Source organism: Ornithorhynchus anatinus, chromosome 2, assembly GCF_004115215.2.
Source record: "Ornithorhynchus anatinus isolate Pmale09 chromosome 2, mOrnAna1.pri.v4, whole genome shotgun sequence".
In the NCBI taxonomy this organism is placed as follows: domain Eukaryota; kingdom Metazoa; phylum Chordata; class Mammalia; order Monotremata; family Ornithorhynchidae; genus Ornithorhynchus; species Ornithorhynchus anatinus.
The window spans coordinates 154,691,659-154,709,823 of record NC_041729.1 but is presented as its reverse complement, the minus strand read 5'-3'; the positions used below and the strand labels follow the sequence as shown (position 1 = coordinate 154,709,823).

Genomic DNA, 18,165 nt, shown 5'->3' with positions numbered 1-18,165 from the left:
AAGCCGGTTAACAGATACCATTATTATTAATGATAAATAAATGAGAGATTTCTCCAGCCTGCCTTGGATTAAAAAAAAAAAAACCCAAGAGGATGGCAAAGCAGCCAAACCAAGGACTCCAGTGGGGGGACAGCTGAAGAGCTGGGGGCGGGCAGGGCAGGCGGAGAGGACAAAGTATCCAGCGGGGGAGGAGGAGGAAGGGGCGGGAACTGAGGGAGGGGCGGGATTCAGGTGCTGTTGATACACAAAGAGCAAAGAGTCCACGCTTGGGGCCTCCAAGGCCCCACCCTCCCCTGACGTCTTCCATCCCAGCTTCTTTAAACCGACCGCTCCGACCCGTTCGCCACACACTAGTCCCACCGTCCACTCCCACCCAGAGCTGCTCTCCCCAACACCCCTCGCCCACCCCCGTCCTCGTCCCTCTGACCCAGAGGACTCCGGCAGGCCGTTTTCGGTCGGGGGAAGGGAACCGACGGGCCCTTTGGTGTTTTGCTTTTAATTTATTTTCTGTTATTCTTTTTGGAAATTACCTACCGGGTTTTTTTTCCTTTCTTTTTTTTTTTTAATTCCGCTCTTCGCTTCGGTTAGAGAATCAATTCTCGGACCTCCAGACCAGGAAGGTAAAAAAGAAAAAGAGCCGGGTGGGGGGAATTAGGGAAAGGAGGGGAGGAGGGCTGGGATTTGGGGGGGGGGGGGCCCATGGAGCGGGAGGGGAGACGTTGCCGCATGCTAGTGCCGCTGCAGCTACTGCAGCAGCATCCGTCCATTCATTCAGCCCTGTCTAGTGAGCGCTCAGTGTGCGCGGAGTACTGTACTAAGCGCCTGGAAAGTAGAATTGGGCAACAGATAGAGACCATCCCCGCCCGACAGCGGGCTCGCAGTGGGGGTGGGGGAGAGGCCTTTTGCTGCATCCTTTTGGGGGGCGGGGGCAGCCCCGAAGGCTGTGGCGGTGCAGTCTTGTGACCGACCTGCCTTCGACTCATTTGAAATTGGCGGAGCTTGGGGGGGGGGCTCCTTTTAGGGGACCCCCCAAGAAGCCCGGGCGAGGGAGGGTGACCCCGGAGAGTCAATATTGCATCAGTTTCCGCCTTTCCCGGCATTGGGAGGGGCTCGCCCAGAGCCCATGAGCGTTGAGCCCCAGGCAGAAACACGCATGCATCCATGTGTGTCTGTGTATCTATGTGTGTTCGTATGTTTGTCTCTATGTTGTATGTATGTTTGCCTTCTTGGTCGCCCTCCCGTAGCCAATCCGAGCCTTTTTGAATTCTTCCTTAGGGACGGGATTTTTTGGGGGGGAGGGGTGAGTGTAAATCCCCCTCTCCCACGGGAGTTGGGGGGTTTTTTTGTTCTTTTCTTTTTTAAATCTCTTCGTAGGCGGGGTCTGGAGAGCGGGCTTCGCGGCCTGACCACGCGTGCTCCCCGGGCCTTTTCCGTTACCCCCACCCCCAAAAAACACAAATCCTCCTGTCCCCCCAAAAGGGGGAAGGCAAGCCGTCGAGGCCGGGGGGTTGGGGGAGGTGGGGGGACTGGCGATGGTGGTCCGGGGGGGGGGAGGAGGGGGGATGATGATCTTTGTTCTCCAGCGTCGGTGGGTGTCTTGTACTTTTCCTTGTGTCGGGCCCGCGCTGCCCCTCCCTCCATCCCTCCTCCCCCGGCCCCCTCCCCCTGCTGCTGGTAGTTTTCCACTCGCCTGGCGGAGGATGAATCAGCCCCAACACGTGACCCCCCCCCACCCCCTCCCCTTCTTTCTTCCCCCTCCCCGTTTTTCCCCTCCCCCCGCTTGCAGCCCGGGCGACCACTGCAGCAGGAGCTGCAAGAGCAGCAGGACCAGCAGGACCGGCCGCCCTGACGTTTCCTTCTCCTTCCCCTTCCCCAGGCCAGGCGGGAGCCCAGCCCGGCGGCCGAGGACAAAAGGCGCCCCCGGACCCCCTGTGCTCAACCCTCGACCCCCTCCTCTTTTATTTTTGGACCCCCCCCACCACGATGACCAAAGCGGAGATGGGCAGGTTTAACATCTCCCCCGATGAAGACAGTAGCAGCTACAGCTCCAACAGCAACGAATTCCCCTACACCTACCCCACCAAGCAAGCTGCCTTGAAAAGGTCAGAGGGATTTTCGCGCTTTTCTCCCCGCCTGATCCTCCTACCCCAGCGCTTAGAACAGTGCTTAGCGCCTAGAAAGCGCTTAACAGATACCATTATTATTATCATTACTAGCAAATGTGTTTTTTTCCTCTTCTGGGACGAATGGCCTTTTTTGGCCCGCCTTTTTAGTAGAGTCGAAATACAGTGCTTAGAACAGTGCGTAAGCACTTAATAGATACCATAATTATGATGATTTATTATCGAATGTATTTTTTTTTCCCTCCTGTCTGGGAGGAATGCCCTTTCTTGGCCCGCCTCTTTAGTAGACTCTAAATGCATTGCTTTAGTGCGTGCCACTTAATAGATACCATAATTATTATTGATTATCGAATGTACTTTTTTTTTCCCCTCTGTGTGGGAGGGATGTCCTTTCTTGGCCTGCCTTTTTGGTAGAGTCAAAATGCAGCGGTTAGAACTGTGCATATCACTTAATAGATACCATAATTATTATTAATTATCAAATCTACTTTTTTTCCTCTGTCTGGGAGGAATGTCCTTTCTTGGCCCGCCTCTTTAGTAGAGTCGAAGTACAGCGCTTACAACAGTGCATCGCACTTAATAGATACTATAATTATGATTATTATCGAATGTAGTTTTTTTTTTTCCTCCTGTCTGGGAGGAATGTCCCTTCTTGGCCCGCCTCTTTAGTAGAGTCGAAATGCAGCACTTAGAACAGTGCGTAGCACTTAATAGACACCATAATTATTATTATTGAATGCAGGTTTTTTTTCATCTGTCTAGGAGGAATGTCCTTTCTTGGCTTGCCTCTTTAGTAGAGTTGAAACGCAGCACTTAAAACATAGCATAGCACATAAGAGCTTAATATATACCATAATAATAATTATTAGTTATTAAATGTAGCTTTTTATTCTCCTTCTGAGAGGAATGCTCTTTCTTGGCTTATCTCTTCAGTAGAATAGAAGTGCAGCTCTTAAAACAGTGCTTAGCACATAGTAAGCACTTAACAGGTACCATATTTATTATTTATTATCAAATGTAATTTTTCTTCCCCCTTCTGGAGGAATGCTCTTTCTTGGTTTGCCTCTTTAGTTGAGTCAAAATGCAGCGCTTAGAATAGTGTTTAGCACATAGCGCTTAACAGATACCATTATTATTGTTATTGAAGCAGTTTTTTTTTGCCCTCTTCTGGGAGGAATGTTCTTTGCCTCTTCAGTAGAGTCCAAACACAGCACTTAGAACAGTGCTTAGCACATAAACACTTAAATACCTAATTGAATGCCGGTTTTTTCCTTCTGAGAGGAATGTTCGTTATTTTCTTACCTCTTTAGTAGACTCAAAACGTTTATTTCGGGAGTGTGGTTGAAAAGGATGTTAGAGGGGAAGAAGTCTTATTGCAGGAGATGAGAAACTTGAAATAGACTGTGGGTATAGCAAAGCAATAGCATTTCAAACAAGAACTTTTTTTTCTTTTGCAGCCATTATGCAGATGTCGATCCAGAAAATCAAAACTTTTTACTTGAATCAAATGCGGGGAAGAAGAAGTATGAAACCGAATACGTAAGTTAAGGATTAGGAGTAGTTGGGTATGTTTAATGGAGCTTCATTTTTAATGCACAAAAATACTACCTTGGGTGGGAGGTGCAAAATATTTGAACTAGCCCTCTCCATTTAAAAAAATGCACTTTTTTTTTACCTTTGCAATTTTCACAGCATCCAGGTACTACTTCCTTTGGAATGTCAGTATTTAATCTGAGCAATGCTATCGTGGGTAGTGGAATCCTTGGGCTTTCTTATGCCATGGCTAATACTGGAATTGCTCTTTTTGTGTAAGTATCTTATGTGAGTGCTAAAACCCCTGAAGCATAGTTAGGGTGGCAAAACCATAAGTGTTTGGAATATATTTTATCATTTTATGGTGTGGATATAATCCTGAACAGCACGGTCTGTTTTTTGTTTTTTAATTCCTCATTGCTGGTCAGGTTTAGAAGTTGTAGTAATGTTCATGTGACAGGTAAGTCATAAATTCTTTGAAGGAATGAATTCAGTAAAGATAGTTAAATCGTATAAAGTGAAGAAGAGTGCCAGCAAGTTGGGATATAGTTCCATTTTTTTCCTTTTGTTTTTTGAGGGCCAGGTGTATACATTCCTCAGAGAGCCTGAAATAGGCTTAACGAATTTCTGGCCTCAGAAGCTGCATATGACCATTTAAATGCTTCAAGAAAAGAACCCATTTGAACATAAAGGGTGTGGTGATATTTGTTCAGCCTAGACCATGTTTGATTTGGGTATTAATCATACTTGTTTTTCAGTGCTGGAATTTTCTAGGATTATGTGCAGTCTCCCATATGTCATGGCTAGAATAATTTTTTAACGAATAGCTCTGTTAGGCTTTTTACTGATCTAGATGGCCCAGTCCCTTGTTGGGCCCAACTACGGGGTCAGATAAGTGCCATTTTGGTTGAGTTCTCCATGGCGCATTCTGGTAAAGTCGCCTTCTCAGGAGAATGGAGCATACATTTTAAAGCCCTTATTAGCTGCGCTGTGTGGTAAAATTCCACACTGTCTGTGGCTTGGCATCCTGCCTTAGCTGGATTCTGTATTGTTTGCATCATTGGCATAATGTATTTTGAGGCTTCTCACAGGAAAGAAAGGCAGGGGTTCTAAACAGAGACACGTTAAAGACAAAACAAAGCTTACAGTCAGTGCTACGCTAAATGTTCTCCACCTGGCCAGTTTGTATGTAACTACTTTTTATGTCATTTATTTTGAATGGCATCTGTAGCAGTGAAATGGAATAAAAGACAAACTTTTTTGTTGGTTTAATGCATTATCCTTAATCTTAAAGAATCTACTCATGATTTTCAATAACCTGTGATATCAGATTTAAAGGTAGACCAAAATAACCAGGAAAAAAAACGGGGGAGTGTATGCCAACCCCAACTTTAAATGTTTAGATAGAAGTCTCTCAAGGGATCTGTTACGTAAATCAAAAATTAGATATCTCTGAAATTGGCTCTATGTATTACAAAAGCCAGTAAAGAAAAACTTGCAGATCGAGCATCGTTAATTTGGGGGTGCTTTTTAAAAATGAGTCCTTCATGGCTCAGATAACTCATCTGAAAACGTAGATTGGCGTTTTGATTGATCATCATCCCGACATTAGAGATTGAGACTAAATAGAGAAATTTTATGTATTTTAATAAATATATATATAAAAAAAAAAGACTAACCTCATTCTAGACTGAGCTCACTGTGGGCAGGGAGTGTATCTTACATTGTACCCTTCCAAGCACTTCCTATGGTGCTCTGCACACAGTAAGTGCTCAGGAAATACGATTGACTGATTTGAAGCGGGGAAGGAGGGTTGATGGGTGAGATCGGTGAGTCAATTTTCAGAACCTTTTCCTGGGTATAAGTTAGGATCATTCCTAGGCTGTATTTTTCTTTTTGCAGACCATTAGGATGTCACAGTATATATCCAGTGTCCCCTAGTGGCTTAAAAATGCAATTTCTAAAAGCATGTTACAATTGAACCACTATTTAAAGTACCTAGTGCCCGGTGTGGGGAGAGTGTTCTGCCAGAGGCCTCGCACTCCTAATCGAAGAGTGAAAGCTTGGATATTGGAATGGGTATGAGCTGTCAGCAGTAATGTTGAGTTCTTTATAGGACTGTCTGAAATCTAGAACCAGAAAAAGTAGTATCCTCAGCTTTACTTGCAAAAGATTAGTCTCCCCATGAAAGGTAGCCGATATTAAAACTTAAATTTCTAGACATGTTTGAGTCTTTTGGGGGGGAGGGGTTCGCTAAAAAAATGGTCTGTCAACAACATCCTGCATAAGTGTGGCTCATAACTCTCTCTGAATATTTCTTTTTACCACCAGAATTCTCTTGGCATTTGTGTCAATATTCTCCTTATATTCTGTTCATCTCCTTTTGAAGACAGCTAATGAAGGAGGTATAGTGCCATTAAATATTTTCTATAGTGTTTTTACCAGCCTCTTTCGTTTTTAAATTACACCCCTTTATATATAATTTTTGTTTTTTCTCCAGGTTCTTTATTGTATGAGCAATTAGGTCAAAAAGCATTTGGTATGGCAGGAAAACTTGCAGCCTCCGGATCAATTACGATGCAGAATATTGGAGGTAAGAGCTTTTAGAAGCCGATCAGGGTGTTTTTCTTCTGAATTTCTTGTAAGTCAACAACTGGGACTAAGCTCCTTGTGGGCAGGGAGTGTATTTACCAACTCTGTTATATTGCAGTCTCCCAAACGCTTAGTGCAGTGCTCTGCACCGTAAGCCCTCAATAAATATGACTGATTAATTGGGACATGCACTATAGATACCCAGTTATGCCATGTTAGTTTTGTGATCCTTATCCACATGAGATTTTGGCACTCATTTTTTTTTTTCAATCAATTTTTCTCTAGCTATGTCAAGCTACCTCTTCATAGTGAAATATGAGTTACCATTGGTGATCCAGGCACTAATGAGCATTGAAGAAAATAAAGGGTAAGTATTGAGGTTAGGCATAAGAAACCGATAATTTTATTAAAAATGGAGCACCTTAATTTTATTAGAGTTCAGAAATTAGTGTTTTTAAATAGTCTGGAATCACTTGCAGGATCAGGGCATTTTAATCACATTAGGGGGAGGTCTAGAAATAGAAATTCAAAACAGTAGGTCACTTAGAACCAAACAGCACTTGAAAATGCCCTTTCCACATAGGAACTGCCAAACCACATTTAGAGTAGCTGAATTAGCATTGTTTCCTAAACATGAGGTGACAGTAAATGCTTCAGCTTAGTCTTCTCTGGGTTCATTTCCTTGGACACCTGGCTCTACTGCTCATTTAACCAACCTGGTTAGGCATACGGTTTTTTATCTAGGGCACATTTGGGAAGGAACTATTTGCAAAAGGTAGATGTAGTTGTCTGGATTGGGTTTTCCAAAACTTTGGTTTGATAAAACAGTCTTTAAGTGTGAACTTTTGGGTCTGGTGTTCCTAGGAGTGAAAGGAGTTTGGTGGGAGGGTTTTGGGCTTGTGGGCTTATTGTTTTTATAGTAATGATTAATAACCCAGAGAGAGAGAAGCTTGCAGTGTGAAGGTGATGAAGGGTTAAGAAACAAAAGGTGTTCATCTAGTGAAAGAAAGCTAAGGGTAGACGTGCCTTGAACGACCAATTTAAATAGGGATATTGTCTAGTTGTATTAAAAAAGATTTGGATTTACACCTTAACTCGGCAGGTACTAGAGATGGTGAGGTTAACAATACCCGCCAGTAGCCGGAATAGGCTTTGTTTGAGCAGGCTATTCTTAAATCTGTTCTTGGGTGTTTTTGATTTTGTTTTAGTCAAGCATGAAAATAATTTCCTTGCTGAAGCATTCAGATTTGTAGTTAACCAGGTTCTAAAATTGCCATGTTTCTAATTGCAGCAGAAGTGAGTAAAGCCATAGCAGTTGTACAATCTAAAAAATGTTTGAAGATAAGATAACTTGCTCAATAATGCTTCTTTGTTAATTCCATTAGTATCGAGCCTTTAAAGAACATTTTAGTTATGAATCTGCTGGCAGTCTTCCCAGAATAAGCAATAGTACAAAAGTTACCCTGTTCCCCTAATGGTCTCATTGTTTCTAACCTGACTCTACATTCATATAGAACAGTGAAATGTTGAATTCTCTTTCCACCTAGAAATGCTTTTTAAATAGTCCCTTAGGCATTCAATCTCTTAAGAACTTTCCAAACATGTATTTCCCTTTGTTTTTTTAAGTTTCCACAAAATGATCCATGCTAGTGCTAGGAGACAGTCTTTATGCCAGTCAGATAGCATTGTCTGAAGAGCAGGAAAAGACTTCATTTGAGGAGATTGTCCTTGGGGATTACTTTAATGTTTTTTTTATTATTATTTAGGGAGTGGTATCTGAATGGTGACTACTTGGTTCTGCTGGTGTCATTATTACTCATTCTTCCTTTGTCACTGCTGAGAAATTTAGGTAAGAAAGTTTACGTTTGTAGCGGATAGTTGGTGGTATTGAAGTTATGGCCCTGTTGATGACATGAAAAAACAAGTGTCTGATAAACACTGTCATTAAGATCCTTGGGTACATTTAACAAGAGGAGGTGTCACCCCTAGGGAATTGGCCAGATCATAGTTTATGTAATTCTCTATATTCCCCCCCCCCCACTCTTTTATTTCCAGTTCAGCGGTACCGTATCATGTACTGTTAAGCAATTTTGAGCTTCATTCCAGTGTTGACTGTGTCAGCATATGTAATTATATATATATATATAATGACAATGCGCGCAGGCCTTGGTTTAATTTTTGGTCGGGGAGGGAGGGGAAACTAGGGTGCAAACGATTGTGCTTTATAATGGAACATACAGTTCACCAGATCTTCCTGTCACTTTTACCTAATCAACAGAGTTTGTCTTCATCTCAGTGGGCAAAATTTGTTTTGGAGACTGGAGACATTTCTTTAAACTGGTTTTTCCCCCCTCCCTTGTGTACAGGTTACCTGGGATATACAAGTGGCTTTTCCTTATTGTGCATGGTCTTCTTTCTGATTGTCGTGAGTATAATTGTTTTACTTATTTGAAGCAACTTTTCAGATGGAGCTTATTTTGGCATTTTTATCATTGATGTTTCCTAAATAAAATGACATACTTTGTATTTTTAGGTGATCTGCAAGAAATTTCAAATCTCTTGCCCCTTTGAAACTGAAATGGTGAATGAGACGGTGAATAACACTTTTATGCACCTGGCAGAAAGTCAGACATCTGCACTGGAAGTTAATGTGACTGAGGAAGATACATGCAAGCCACATTACTTTATCTTCAACTCTCAGGTGACTGTGTAGACTATGCTAGCAGTGGAACATGAGGGAAAAGGTAGAGACTTCCAGGATGGCAGACCTTTGGAGAGCTTTAAGAAAAGAGAACACTCATTTTAAATTGGGTGCAAGAATAATAACTGCTTACTGTGTGCCAGACACTGTACTAAGCACTGGAATGGATATAGGCAGATTTGGGTTGGGCATAGTCTCTGCCCTGCATGGGGCTCACAGTCTTTAGGAATTCACCTTGGTGTATGAGGAGACTGAAGTAATTCATCGGTGGTCCCTTCCAACACTTGAACCTTTCCTATGAGAAGAGGGTTCCTAATGAGAATTGGAATCACTTGCCTGGAAATATGTTCATAGGAAATTACAAGCTGTGGAAGTACTGAATTTTGGATGTAGGTCAGTCAAATTCTAAGCGGAAGAGATTGTGCTTCCTTTGTGCCAGAGCACTGGGCTAAGCACTGGGTAGGTAGAGATGTTTAGATTGGACACATTCTTGGTCCAACCTGGGGCTCACAGTTCAGTGATTGGAAGTCTCTGGATTTTTTTTTTATCATGGAGACAGCACTTGAACTCATTTTTTAAAATTTTCTTTAAAATGATCTTGGATTTACAGAAGGGTGATCAGTGAGTAGAAGTATTGGTTTCTAATAAATGGGATTGGCAGTTATGTTGAATTACTGTGCTATAGAAGTATTGGCACCTCTACAGTGGTGAGGACATTAATCATACTTAACAAACAGCCAGAATGAGAGACCCTAATTTAATTTGAGGCTTTCAAAAGCCATGATGAATTTAATTGAATGGTTACATTGGTTAAAGTGTTTTCTAGTTTTTTTTAAGACTGGCTGTACTTGTTTTTTCAGACTGTCTATGCTGTTCCAATCCTGACGTTTTCATTTGTCTGCCATCCTGCCATTCTCCCCATTTATGAAGAATTGAAAGGGTAAGCACTTTCACAGACTAGTGCATAACTGGGAACATTTCATTATTCTAATAACTAATAATCTAAGTGCATTTTCCTTCTCTGAATTATAGGCGCAGCCGGAGAAGAATGATGAACGTATCCAAGATTTCGTTCTTTGCCATGTTTCTCATGTACCTGTTGGCTGCTCTCTTTGGATACTTGACATTTTATGGTAAATGTCTGGGTTACTTTCAAAAAATGGAAAGTTTTGTTAGCTTCTAACTAGTGATAAATGTAACTGACTTCAAAGCATATATTAGTTGCGTGTAACATACCTGGAAAGGGCAAAGATTTCCATTCTCCAAGTGTCTATTGGGTCCAAAGTGAGACCTCTCACTTACCAATCATGCATTTAATATACTGCTTCTTTAAATTGCCTCCACCACACCCTTCCCCCTTAGCAGGGATTTAGCCACTTGGCTCCAATTGCTTTTAATGGAAGTCGTGTGGCTTAAGTCTCCACTCAGTGCTTTGAAAGTATGCCCCTTAACATCGTTTTAATCGTATTAACTAGTAATTCCAAATTAATCTCCATTGAGCTTTTTTTTATAGACATGATTTATGAGCCACTATCCATGCTGGGCCAAATTGTGCCCCGAGTCATTTACACACCTCTGAGAATGTCAAAGGGCACAATTTGAACCTTTAAATATTCCTAGCATATTTCAACCCAAATTTATTTTTTAAATTTATTTTATTTTTTCCAGGAAATGTTGAGCCAGAATTGCTTCACACTTACTCTGCGGTTATGGGTGCTGATATTCTTCTCCTCATTGTCCGTTTGGCTGTGTTGATGGCTGTCACACTTACAGTACCTGTAGTTATTTTCCCAGTAAGTCATTATAGTCACCCACTCAGCAATGTAGCACTAACTCTTTGGGGACATACTAGTTTTGTATCTTAACCCTAAGACCTCCCTCCAGAATGGGTATTGGTTCCAGGGATTGGTTTGCAGGGAGTGTAAGGTCATGTACCATGTCCATTCTCCGTACCTTCCTCAATTGGTTTAAGCAAATAGAACATTTCTGGGAGGGAAGGGAAAAGGTCGCCCCCCCCCATCCCCCATTTCCCCCCGGCCCCAACACGCACATTCTTCTTCCCAGTTACTCCCATCCATCTTTCTCCCCTTTTGCCTCCTCCCCTGCCACCATGTTTGAAAAGCAGAGTGGCCTAGTGGAAAGAGCATGGGTTCGGGAGTCAGGATCTGGGTTCAAACCCTGGCTCTGCCACTTGTCTTCTGTGAGACCTTGGGCAAGTCATTTGACTTCTCTGTGCCTGTTACCTCATCTGTAAAATGAGGGGTTAAATCTGTTCACTCTGGAACAAGAACTGCGTCCAACCCAATTAGCTTGAATCTACCCCAGTGCCTGGCACATAGTAAGCGCTTAACAGTCACCATTTAAAAAAAAAAATGCTGCTTCTATTTTGGATTCCAAATCAAGGGTTTCCAGTCCTGAGCACCAGCTAGGAGCTAGAGAACTTCCCAACTGGGATGGGAGCAGGAAGGAGCAGACCACTTGCTTCTTTTCCCCAATTGCCACAACTCTCTTTTCTCACTCAGAACCTCTAGGCTCCAAACCCAAGTCAGAGAACTCCATCCTCAGTTTTACTGGCGCACTGCTGTTGCTCAGCTGAGGTGGAATTTCCACTCCCCAGGTAGCACAGTAATTAAGACATTGGGGTTGTTTGGGTTTTTTTTTTCTTTGTTTGTTTGTTTTTTAATGAGGGCCTATTGGGGATCCTTAGTATTCTGAAATTTGGGAAAATCGTGTTTATAGCAGGGTTGAAATTTGTAGGATATTAAAACAAAATCTTTGAATCAGGTTATAAAATTGCTTTTTTATGCATTGATCTAAAACTTTAGTCTTCATATCCTGAAGCATGTTTCCATGTTCTTTAATTTTTATATTTGAAGTTTAGGGAGGAAAAAATTTTTCTAAATTCTAATCTGAAATGTTATACTACTTTTTCACTTCTCTTTCATTCACTTTAATTAAAGCTACCCTTTTTCCCCCCCACCTTGTCCAGATCCGCAGTTCCATCATTCAATTGTTGTGTGCAGCAAAAGATTTCAGTTGGTGGCGTCATATTCTTATTACCGTATCGATTTTATCATTTACCAACGTGCTCGTGATCTTTGTCCCAACTATTAGGGATATCTTTGGGTTCATTGGTAAGTCTTTTGAATGTTGTTTCTAAGTGCCTCAAATGCCATCTCAGTGTGAATTTAATGGCATGACATGGTAAATGACTCAAAATGTTTTTGTAAACAGGTGCTTCTGCTGCTGCCATGTTGATTTTTATTCTTCCTTCAGCCTTCTACATCAAACTAGTGAAGAAAGAGCCCATGAAATCTGTGCAAAAAATTGGGGTGAGTGAACAGTTCTAAGACTTTGCTGACAAAAATCTCTTAGAGCAGCCATTATTTCCCCAATAGAAGTCTATTTATGATGTTGTAATTTCAAAAAACATTTACTAAGAGCCAGATATCTGGACTAAGCACTAGGGTAGGTAAGATAATCAGATTGGACTTAGCCCCTATCCCACTAGGGTTCATAACCTAAGAAAAAGGAGAACAGATATTGTGACCATTTTGCAGGTGAAGACACTGAAGAATTTTTTTTTTAAGTGACTTTTCCAAGGTTTTTCATCAGGACTAGAACCCGGATCTCCTAATTCAGTCTCATGTTCTTCTAGACAAGCTGTCTCATAGTGCTGAAACACTTTTAAGATGCTCACAAATCCAGTCAAGGCTTTTCAAATGACAGTGTTCTGTATATCAACCCTTTCAATTAAATGAACCCGTTACATAGGCGTGCAGCAGGAGGCCTTTAATTATATGTCTTGGCTCTTCCTTGCTCTGTTATCAGTATTTTAATGAGCATCTGTGGAACGTGTGTGCCACCCATATTCTCTTTGTGAACTGGAAGAGCATATGCTCCGTTTGTGTTCAAGGAGAGACTTATTTAAAATCAACCTTTAGTTTATCACTCGTATCTTGAATGGCGCTGGCCCCCCATTCTTCTCCAATGCCCCTGTAAGCATTGTACAGGTGAGGGCCGAAAAGCAAACTAGACTTTTAGGACCAGCCCCAAATCATCTTTCAATTCTGTTGAAAGAATTCTGATGAAAGAAACTAGAAAACGCTTTTTTCAGTCCTGTGTTCTCTATTATGCCAGTAGGTATTCTCTTATGTAGCTCATCTGGCTAACAGCAGAGCTCTGAAAAGTTTTTTAAAGACACTTGCTCCCTTAGGCTTCCCTCCTCTGACCCCTGTTGGGGTGGTTTCAAGGATTTGTGATTAGAAAGCAGGAAAAAGATTACCGCATATTCTAACAATTTCATCACCATTAACAAACTGGTTCTGTGAACTGAGGAAAAAGTTCTCATCTATCCAAACAATAGTGTAGCTTGCCTTTCTGAAAAATCAAAAGAGGGCTTAGCTATTGGAAAGAGCTGAGTCGTCTCAGCCCTAGCATCTGGGTGAATCACAGTCACTCTAGAGAATAGTAAGAGGATTTATTGAACACCCACTGTATTGAATGTTTGGGAAAAAAACAAGAGATACATGAGACTCACATCCTGGACACTAGAAGCTTACACTTTTGTCCACTATTGAGAATTTCTCTGCCTTTTATTAGGTAGACCCAATCTGAGGGGCAGCATTAGAAGTTCTTAAAGATTCTAAAGATCTCATGCTAGGACAAGTAGAATGGCCTAGTGGGTATGGGCCTGGGAGTCAAAGGACTTGGGTTATTAATCCATGCTGAGAAGCAGCATGGCTCAATGGAAAGAGCACGGGCTTGGGAGTCAGAGGTCATGGGTTCTAATACCAGCTCTGTCACTTGTCAGCTGTGTGACTTTGGGCAAGCCACTTAACTTCTGTGCCTCAGTTACCTCATCTGTAAAATGGGGATTAAGATTGTGAGCCCCATGTGGGACAACCTGATAACCTTGTATCTTCCCCCAGCACTAAGTATAGTGCTTGGCACATAATAATGTATTTGTTAAGCGCTTACTATGTTCCGAGCACTGTTCTAAGCACTGGGGTAGATACAGGGTAATCAGGTTGTCCCACATGAGGCTCACAGATAATCCCCATTTTACAGATGAGGTAACTGAGGCACAGAGAAGTTAAGTGACTTGCCCACAGTCACACAGCTGACAAGTGGCAGAGCCGGCACATAGGAAGTGCTTAACAAATATTAATCCTGACTCTGCCATTTGTCTGCTTTGTGTTATGAGCAGAAAACGTATCTGCGAATTCTGCTGTAGTGTACTCCCCCAGGTGCTGTGCACATAGCACTCCATAAAATATGACTGATTTTACCTTGAGCAAGTCACTTCTCTGCCTGTTACCCCATCAGTAAAATGGAGAATAAAGGAGCCCAAGTGGGACAAGGACTGTGTTCAACTTGATTCTCATGTTTTGTCTAGCCTAGCGCCTAGTACAGTGTCTGGCACATAGTAAATGCTTAACAAATAGCATTAAAAAAAAATCTCTTAAGATTTCTGAGGTAAACTGGCTTCATAAAGTCGACTATCTGTCCTGACCTGCCAAATAGGTGCTTTTTTAACTTAGATAAGAGGCTTCTGTTCAGGGATTTAATAAAAGGAGTAATAGGCATCATCTTTACTCTGACCAGCTATTTTCAGAAATATTATGGTACTTAGGTGATTAAATGCTAAGCATTGTACTAATCATTCAGGTAGATACAAGGTACTATTTAAGTTAATGACTTTAGTTACGCAAAGTTGTGCTCATGTCTACAGAGTTACAGTAATTTAAGTAACAAGGACAGTTTTACAGTCGAATGTGGAACATTTTCAACTCCAGAACTCCTAACCAGAACTTTGTGTTCTCGTTGTAGGCTCTATTCTTCTTGCTAAGTGGCATATTTGTGATGACTGGAAGCATGACCCTGATTATTCTAGATTGGATCCACAATGCTTCTGTAGATGGCCATTAACTGGAACGACTAAAACTTGAATCCTTAACTTCAGACTCCAGTGTTCAGTCAACAATCTACTGAAAATGAAATTTCACCTATGTTTGCAGTTTCACTTCCTTTTGAAATGCAGATTCTTTGCTGGTTCTTCTGTGTGTAGAATAAGTGGACTCTTGGGAAATTATTCTGCATGATAGAAATGGAATTTAACAACCAACCACCTGAGTCTCTGGCTAAGGGAAGTGACAATTTTATTCCATTCCAGAGAATGGACAAAACTCTCTTAACTTTTATCGAGCCACATGTCTGGCTTTTGTCATTAATTGTTACTTGGATATTTTATGATTTTACTTGAATGTGCCTAAGGGAACCATTCGATGTGAGAAATAATCCTTAATTTACAGCAAAGTATTGAAATAACCAATGAGAGAACACTATTATTTTTTGTACCAAAAATACTTATAGACCTCAAAAGCACTATTTTAATTTTAAGAAATTGCTTTTTTGAACTTTATCCAGATAGGGTTGTCAGTAGAACCAGTAAAAATGTTTCATTGGTGTTTAAAACTTGCCTTTTTAATAGGCATGATAAGCCAAAAACTTTTTTTACCCAAAAGTAATCATTTTTAAAAGGAAAATTATATCCATTCAACTGATGTGAGGAAAATATCAACTAGAAACATAGATTTGTTTTTGTTTTTGTTCCATTCAATTCTCCATTACTTAAAAGTGTAATTTACAAATATTTGCTATTGGCATCCCAGGTCAGATGATTTAACTCTCAGTTGCCATGTTTTTTTGTCTGCCCCTGAATAACATGGCTGACGAATTCTGAACTTTTAAAAAAGAAATTTATTGTATCAGCATGGAAGAAGACGAAACAAATATATCTGTGATAAATACATTAAGAGCTAATAGAGCTTTGAGGTACCAAGTAGTGCACAGTTTGTTCAGTTGCATCTATCTCCAGAGACAGTGACAACTACAGTTAGATTTTGGTCAGCAATTCATTTTTGAAATGGCTACCGACAGCAGAGAAAACCCGGGGACCTGTTTTCCCACTCGGCAGGACTCAGATGACCCGGTATTTCTGAAAATACACGCTCACTACTACAAGCGTGAAATACTTGATGATGTTTCATTTGAATCCTCGTTGTATCTACACTAGAGGCCTAGTCCGCAGGTTACGCCGACATCTGTATTATAATACAAGTTCTCTTTGTACGAGGAACTGGGATTCTCATGCAGTCAATATTTTACAATAACTCGTATGCACTGGATTGTCATCTCAAACTTGTTTGCTTTATAACTTTTTTGTTTACAACCAGAGGAACTAGTGGTACATGAGAATAATTAGATGTTTTGGTTCTCCTGCATGTTCCTTGGGCCATTTCTATCCCAGTTGGAAGACAAAAAGCTACTTTTAAACTTGGCTTTTAAGAGCACATTTATGGTATGTGGTGAATATATTATCAAACCATGTGGTACTCAGCATATATTTAACCACCTAATTTATGTAACTCCAATAGTTGTTGAAGAAAGCAAATAATGGGATCATCCAGTTCCTCAGCTGGTGCTCATGGTTTCTCTTAAAACTGGCACTGCATTCAGTTCTAGGAAATGGTCAAAGTGTGGCAAACGTGGTATATATTACCCAGTATTCTTTCTAATATGCATAAAGATCATAGTCATTGGGTTTGGGTGGGGGGGAAACTCCTTTTATGTAATTTTGCAGAAGAACAAAACTTAAGTACTAGGTTTAATGGACCAATGTCCTACTACTTTCATGTGCAGTTGGGCCTCATTAAAATGATCAGGAACAATTTGGGGTATAACGAGAAAATGGATTCCACCTTACTGCTGTTTTGGGGCTGGGCCATCTGGTCCCCCGGGGGCTCTTTGACTCTTGAGCCCACCTGTAGTTCTAGCCAAGAATCACACTCCTTGTTGTTTGGCAAAATAGTGCTGTGTGTCACCCCAGAAACATGCAGGGAAATGCCGTGTGAAGGCATTTTCCATCCTCCCGGCTTGCTGTCCCTTCAGGGAGCAAGAGCTACCCATTGCCTGTGAGTCACAGTAAACAAAGCTGGGAAGGATGGGAAACTTCCCATTGCACCCTTTGGGTGGTAGAAGTTTAATGCCACTTGGGTCAGGCTAGCCCGGTGCATGATTGATTCTCCAGAAGCCCGACTGCGTTGAGATTCCTAAATCATGAATCTCCTTTAATGAGCGGTCTTCAGTATTAAACCACTGTTTTGTCACCTCATTTTGCATTACCGTTGTCCATGGATTTGTTTTTCCCGGTCATAACTAATATGTTATTTATAGAACACCATTAATCCATTAAAGCTAACCTATTTTTCGATATTTATGATAATCTGTACATAAATTGTCCGTATATATGTGTAAATAAGGTGTACATAACTGGCTCTTGGACATAAGTGTACATATTTCTGTTTATTACAGCATTTTGTTGATTTCATGTTGTGCATCTGTGTAAGAATTGTTAAGTTCCTGTAAAGAAAAATTAAGACTAGAAATGTGTTATCAAGTTGTGTAAGAGCACATTGGAATTCCAGTTAAATATTTATTAAAACTGTTTTTGCAATAAAAAACTTCTAAGATTTCCATCCCCCCCCCCCAAAATAATGAAAATGTGGTTACTAACAGGTTTTATTTTTCAAAATGTAGTGGTTATCAAATGTGATATATTGACAAGGCCTTCATACACAGGTGTTCTAAGTCTCTGTATATTTTGTATATACATATACCCACTGTACTGTTAGAGGCCAACAATTCGAGATGACTTGTTGGCAAAGAGTGTTACACCGTTTCAATGAAACATTGTATGTTTGTTTTAACTAAACTAAAATAAATACAAGCTTAATCCTTAAACTGGGTTTATTATTTTTTTTTTTTACTTCTTACACTACACTATCAATCATCTATTGGAGTGCTTTTTTTTTTTTGAAAAAAAAGGTATTTTCTAACTATATGTGCCAGGCATTGTACTAAGCACTGGGGTAGATAAAAGCTAATCGTGTGGGAGAGTCCGTGTCCCACATAAGGGTCATAGTGTTAATACCCATTTTTGGATGAGGTAGCAGGCAAAGATACTTGATCCCACTTCTCCCCTTCAAAGCCCTACTGAAGGCTCACCTCCATGAGGCCTTTCCTGACTAAGCTCCCCTTTTCCTCTGCTTCTCCCCTCCCCATTGTCCTGACTCTCCCTTTGCTCTACCCCTACTCCCCACCCCCTACCACTTTTGTGTATATGTATGTATTTGTAAATCTATATTAATGATG

General features: G+C 41.1%; 1 protein-coding gene across 1 annotated transcript; it reads left to right on the top strand.

The window, feature by feature from the left end:
* The first annotated feature begins 345 nt into the window (after positions 1 to 345).
* Positions 346 to 17,754, top strand: SLC38A2 (solute carrier family 38 member 2). The gene is made up of 16 exons (XM_029054627.1): positions 346 to 620; positions 1,877 to 2,102; positions 3,581 to 3,662; positions 3,816 to 3,931; positions 5,988 to 6,061; positions 6,157 to 6,249; positions 6,534 to 6,615; positions 8,015 to 8,097; positions 8,615 to 8,673; positions 8,782 to 8,949; positions 9,810 to 9,889; positions 9,982 to 10,082; positions 10,618 to 10,742; positions 11,939 to 12,083; positions 12,184 to 12,281; positions 14,782 to 17,754. Exons 2-16 carry the CDS (start codon positions 1,984 to 1,986, stop codon positions 14,878 to 14,880), a joined length of 1,524 nt encoding a protein of 507 aa, XP_028910460.1. The 5' UTR covers positions 346 to 620; positions 1,877 to 1,983; the 3' UTR covers positions 14,881 to 17,754.
* Positions 17,755 to 18,165: the final 411 nt, after the last annotated feature.

Coding starts and splice junctions, on each gene's coding strand:
- SLC38A2 (XM_029054627.1), top strand. CDS start 1,984: ATGACCAAAGCGGAGATGGGCAGGTTTAACATCTCCCCCGATGAAGAC. Junction 6,062..6,156: donor GAAGACAGCTAATGAAGGAG/GTATAGTGCCAT, acceptor TTTTTTCTCCAG/GTTCTTTATTGTATGAGCAA. Junction 10,083..10,617: donor TGGATACTTGACATTTTATG/GTAAATGTCTGG, acceptor TATTTTTTCCAG/GAAATGTTGAGCCAGAATTG.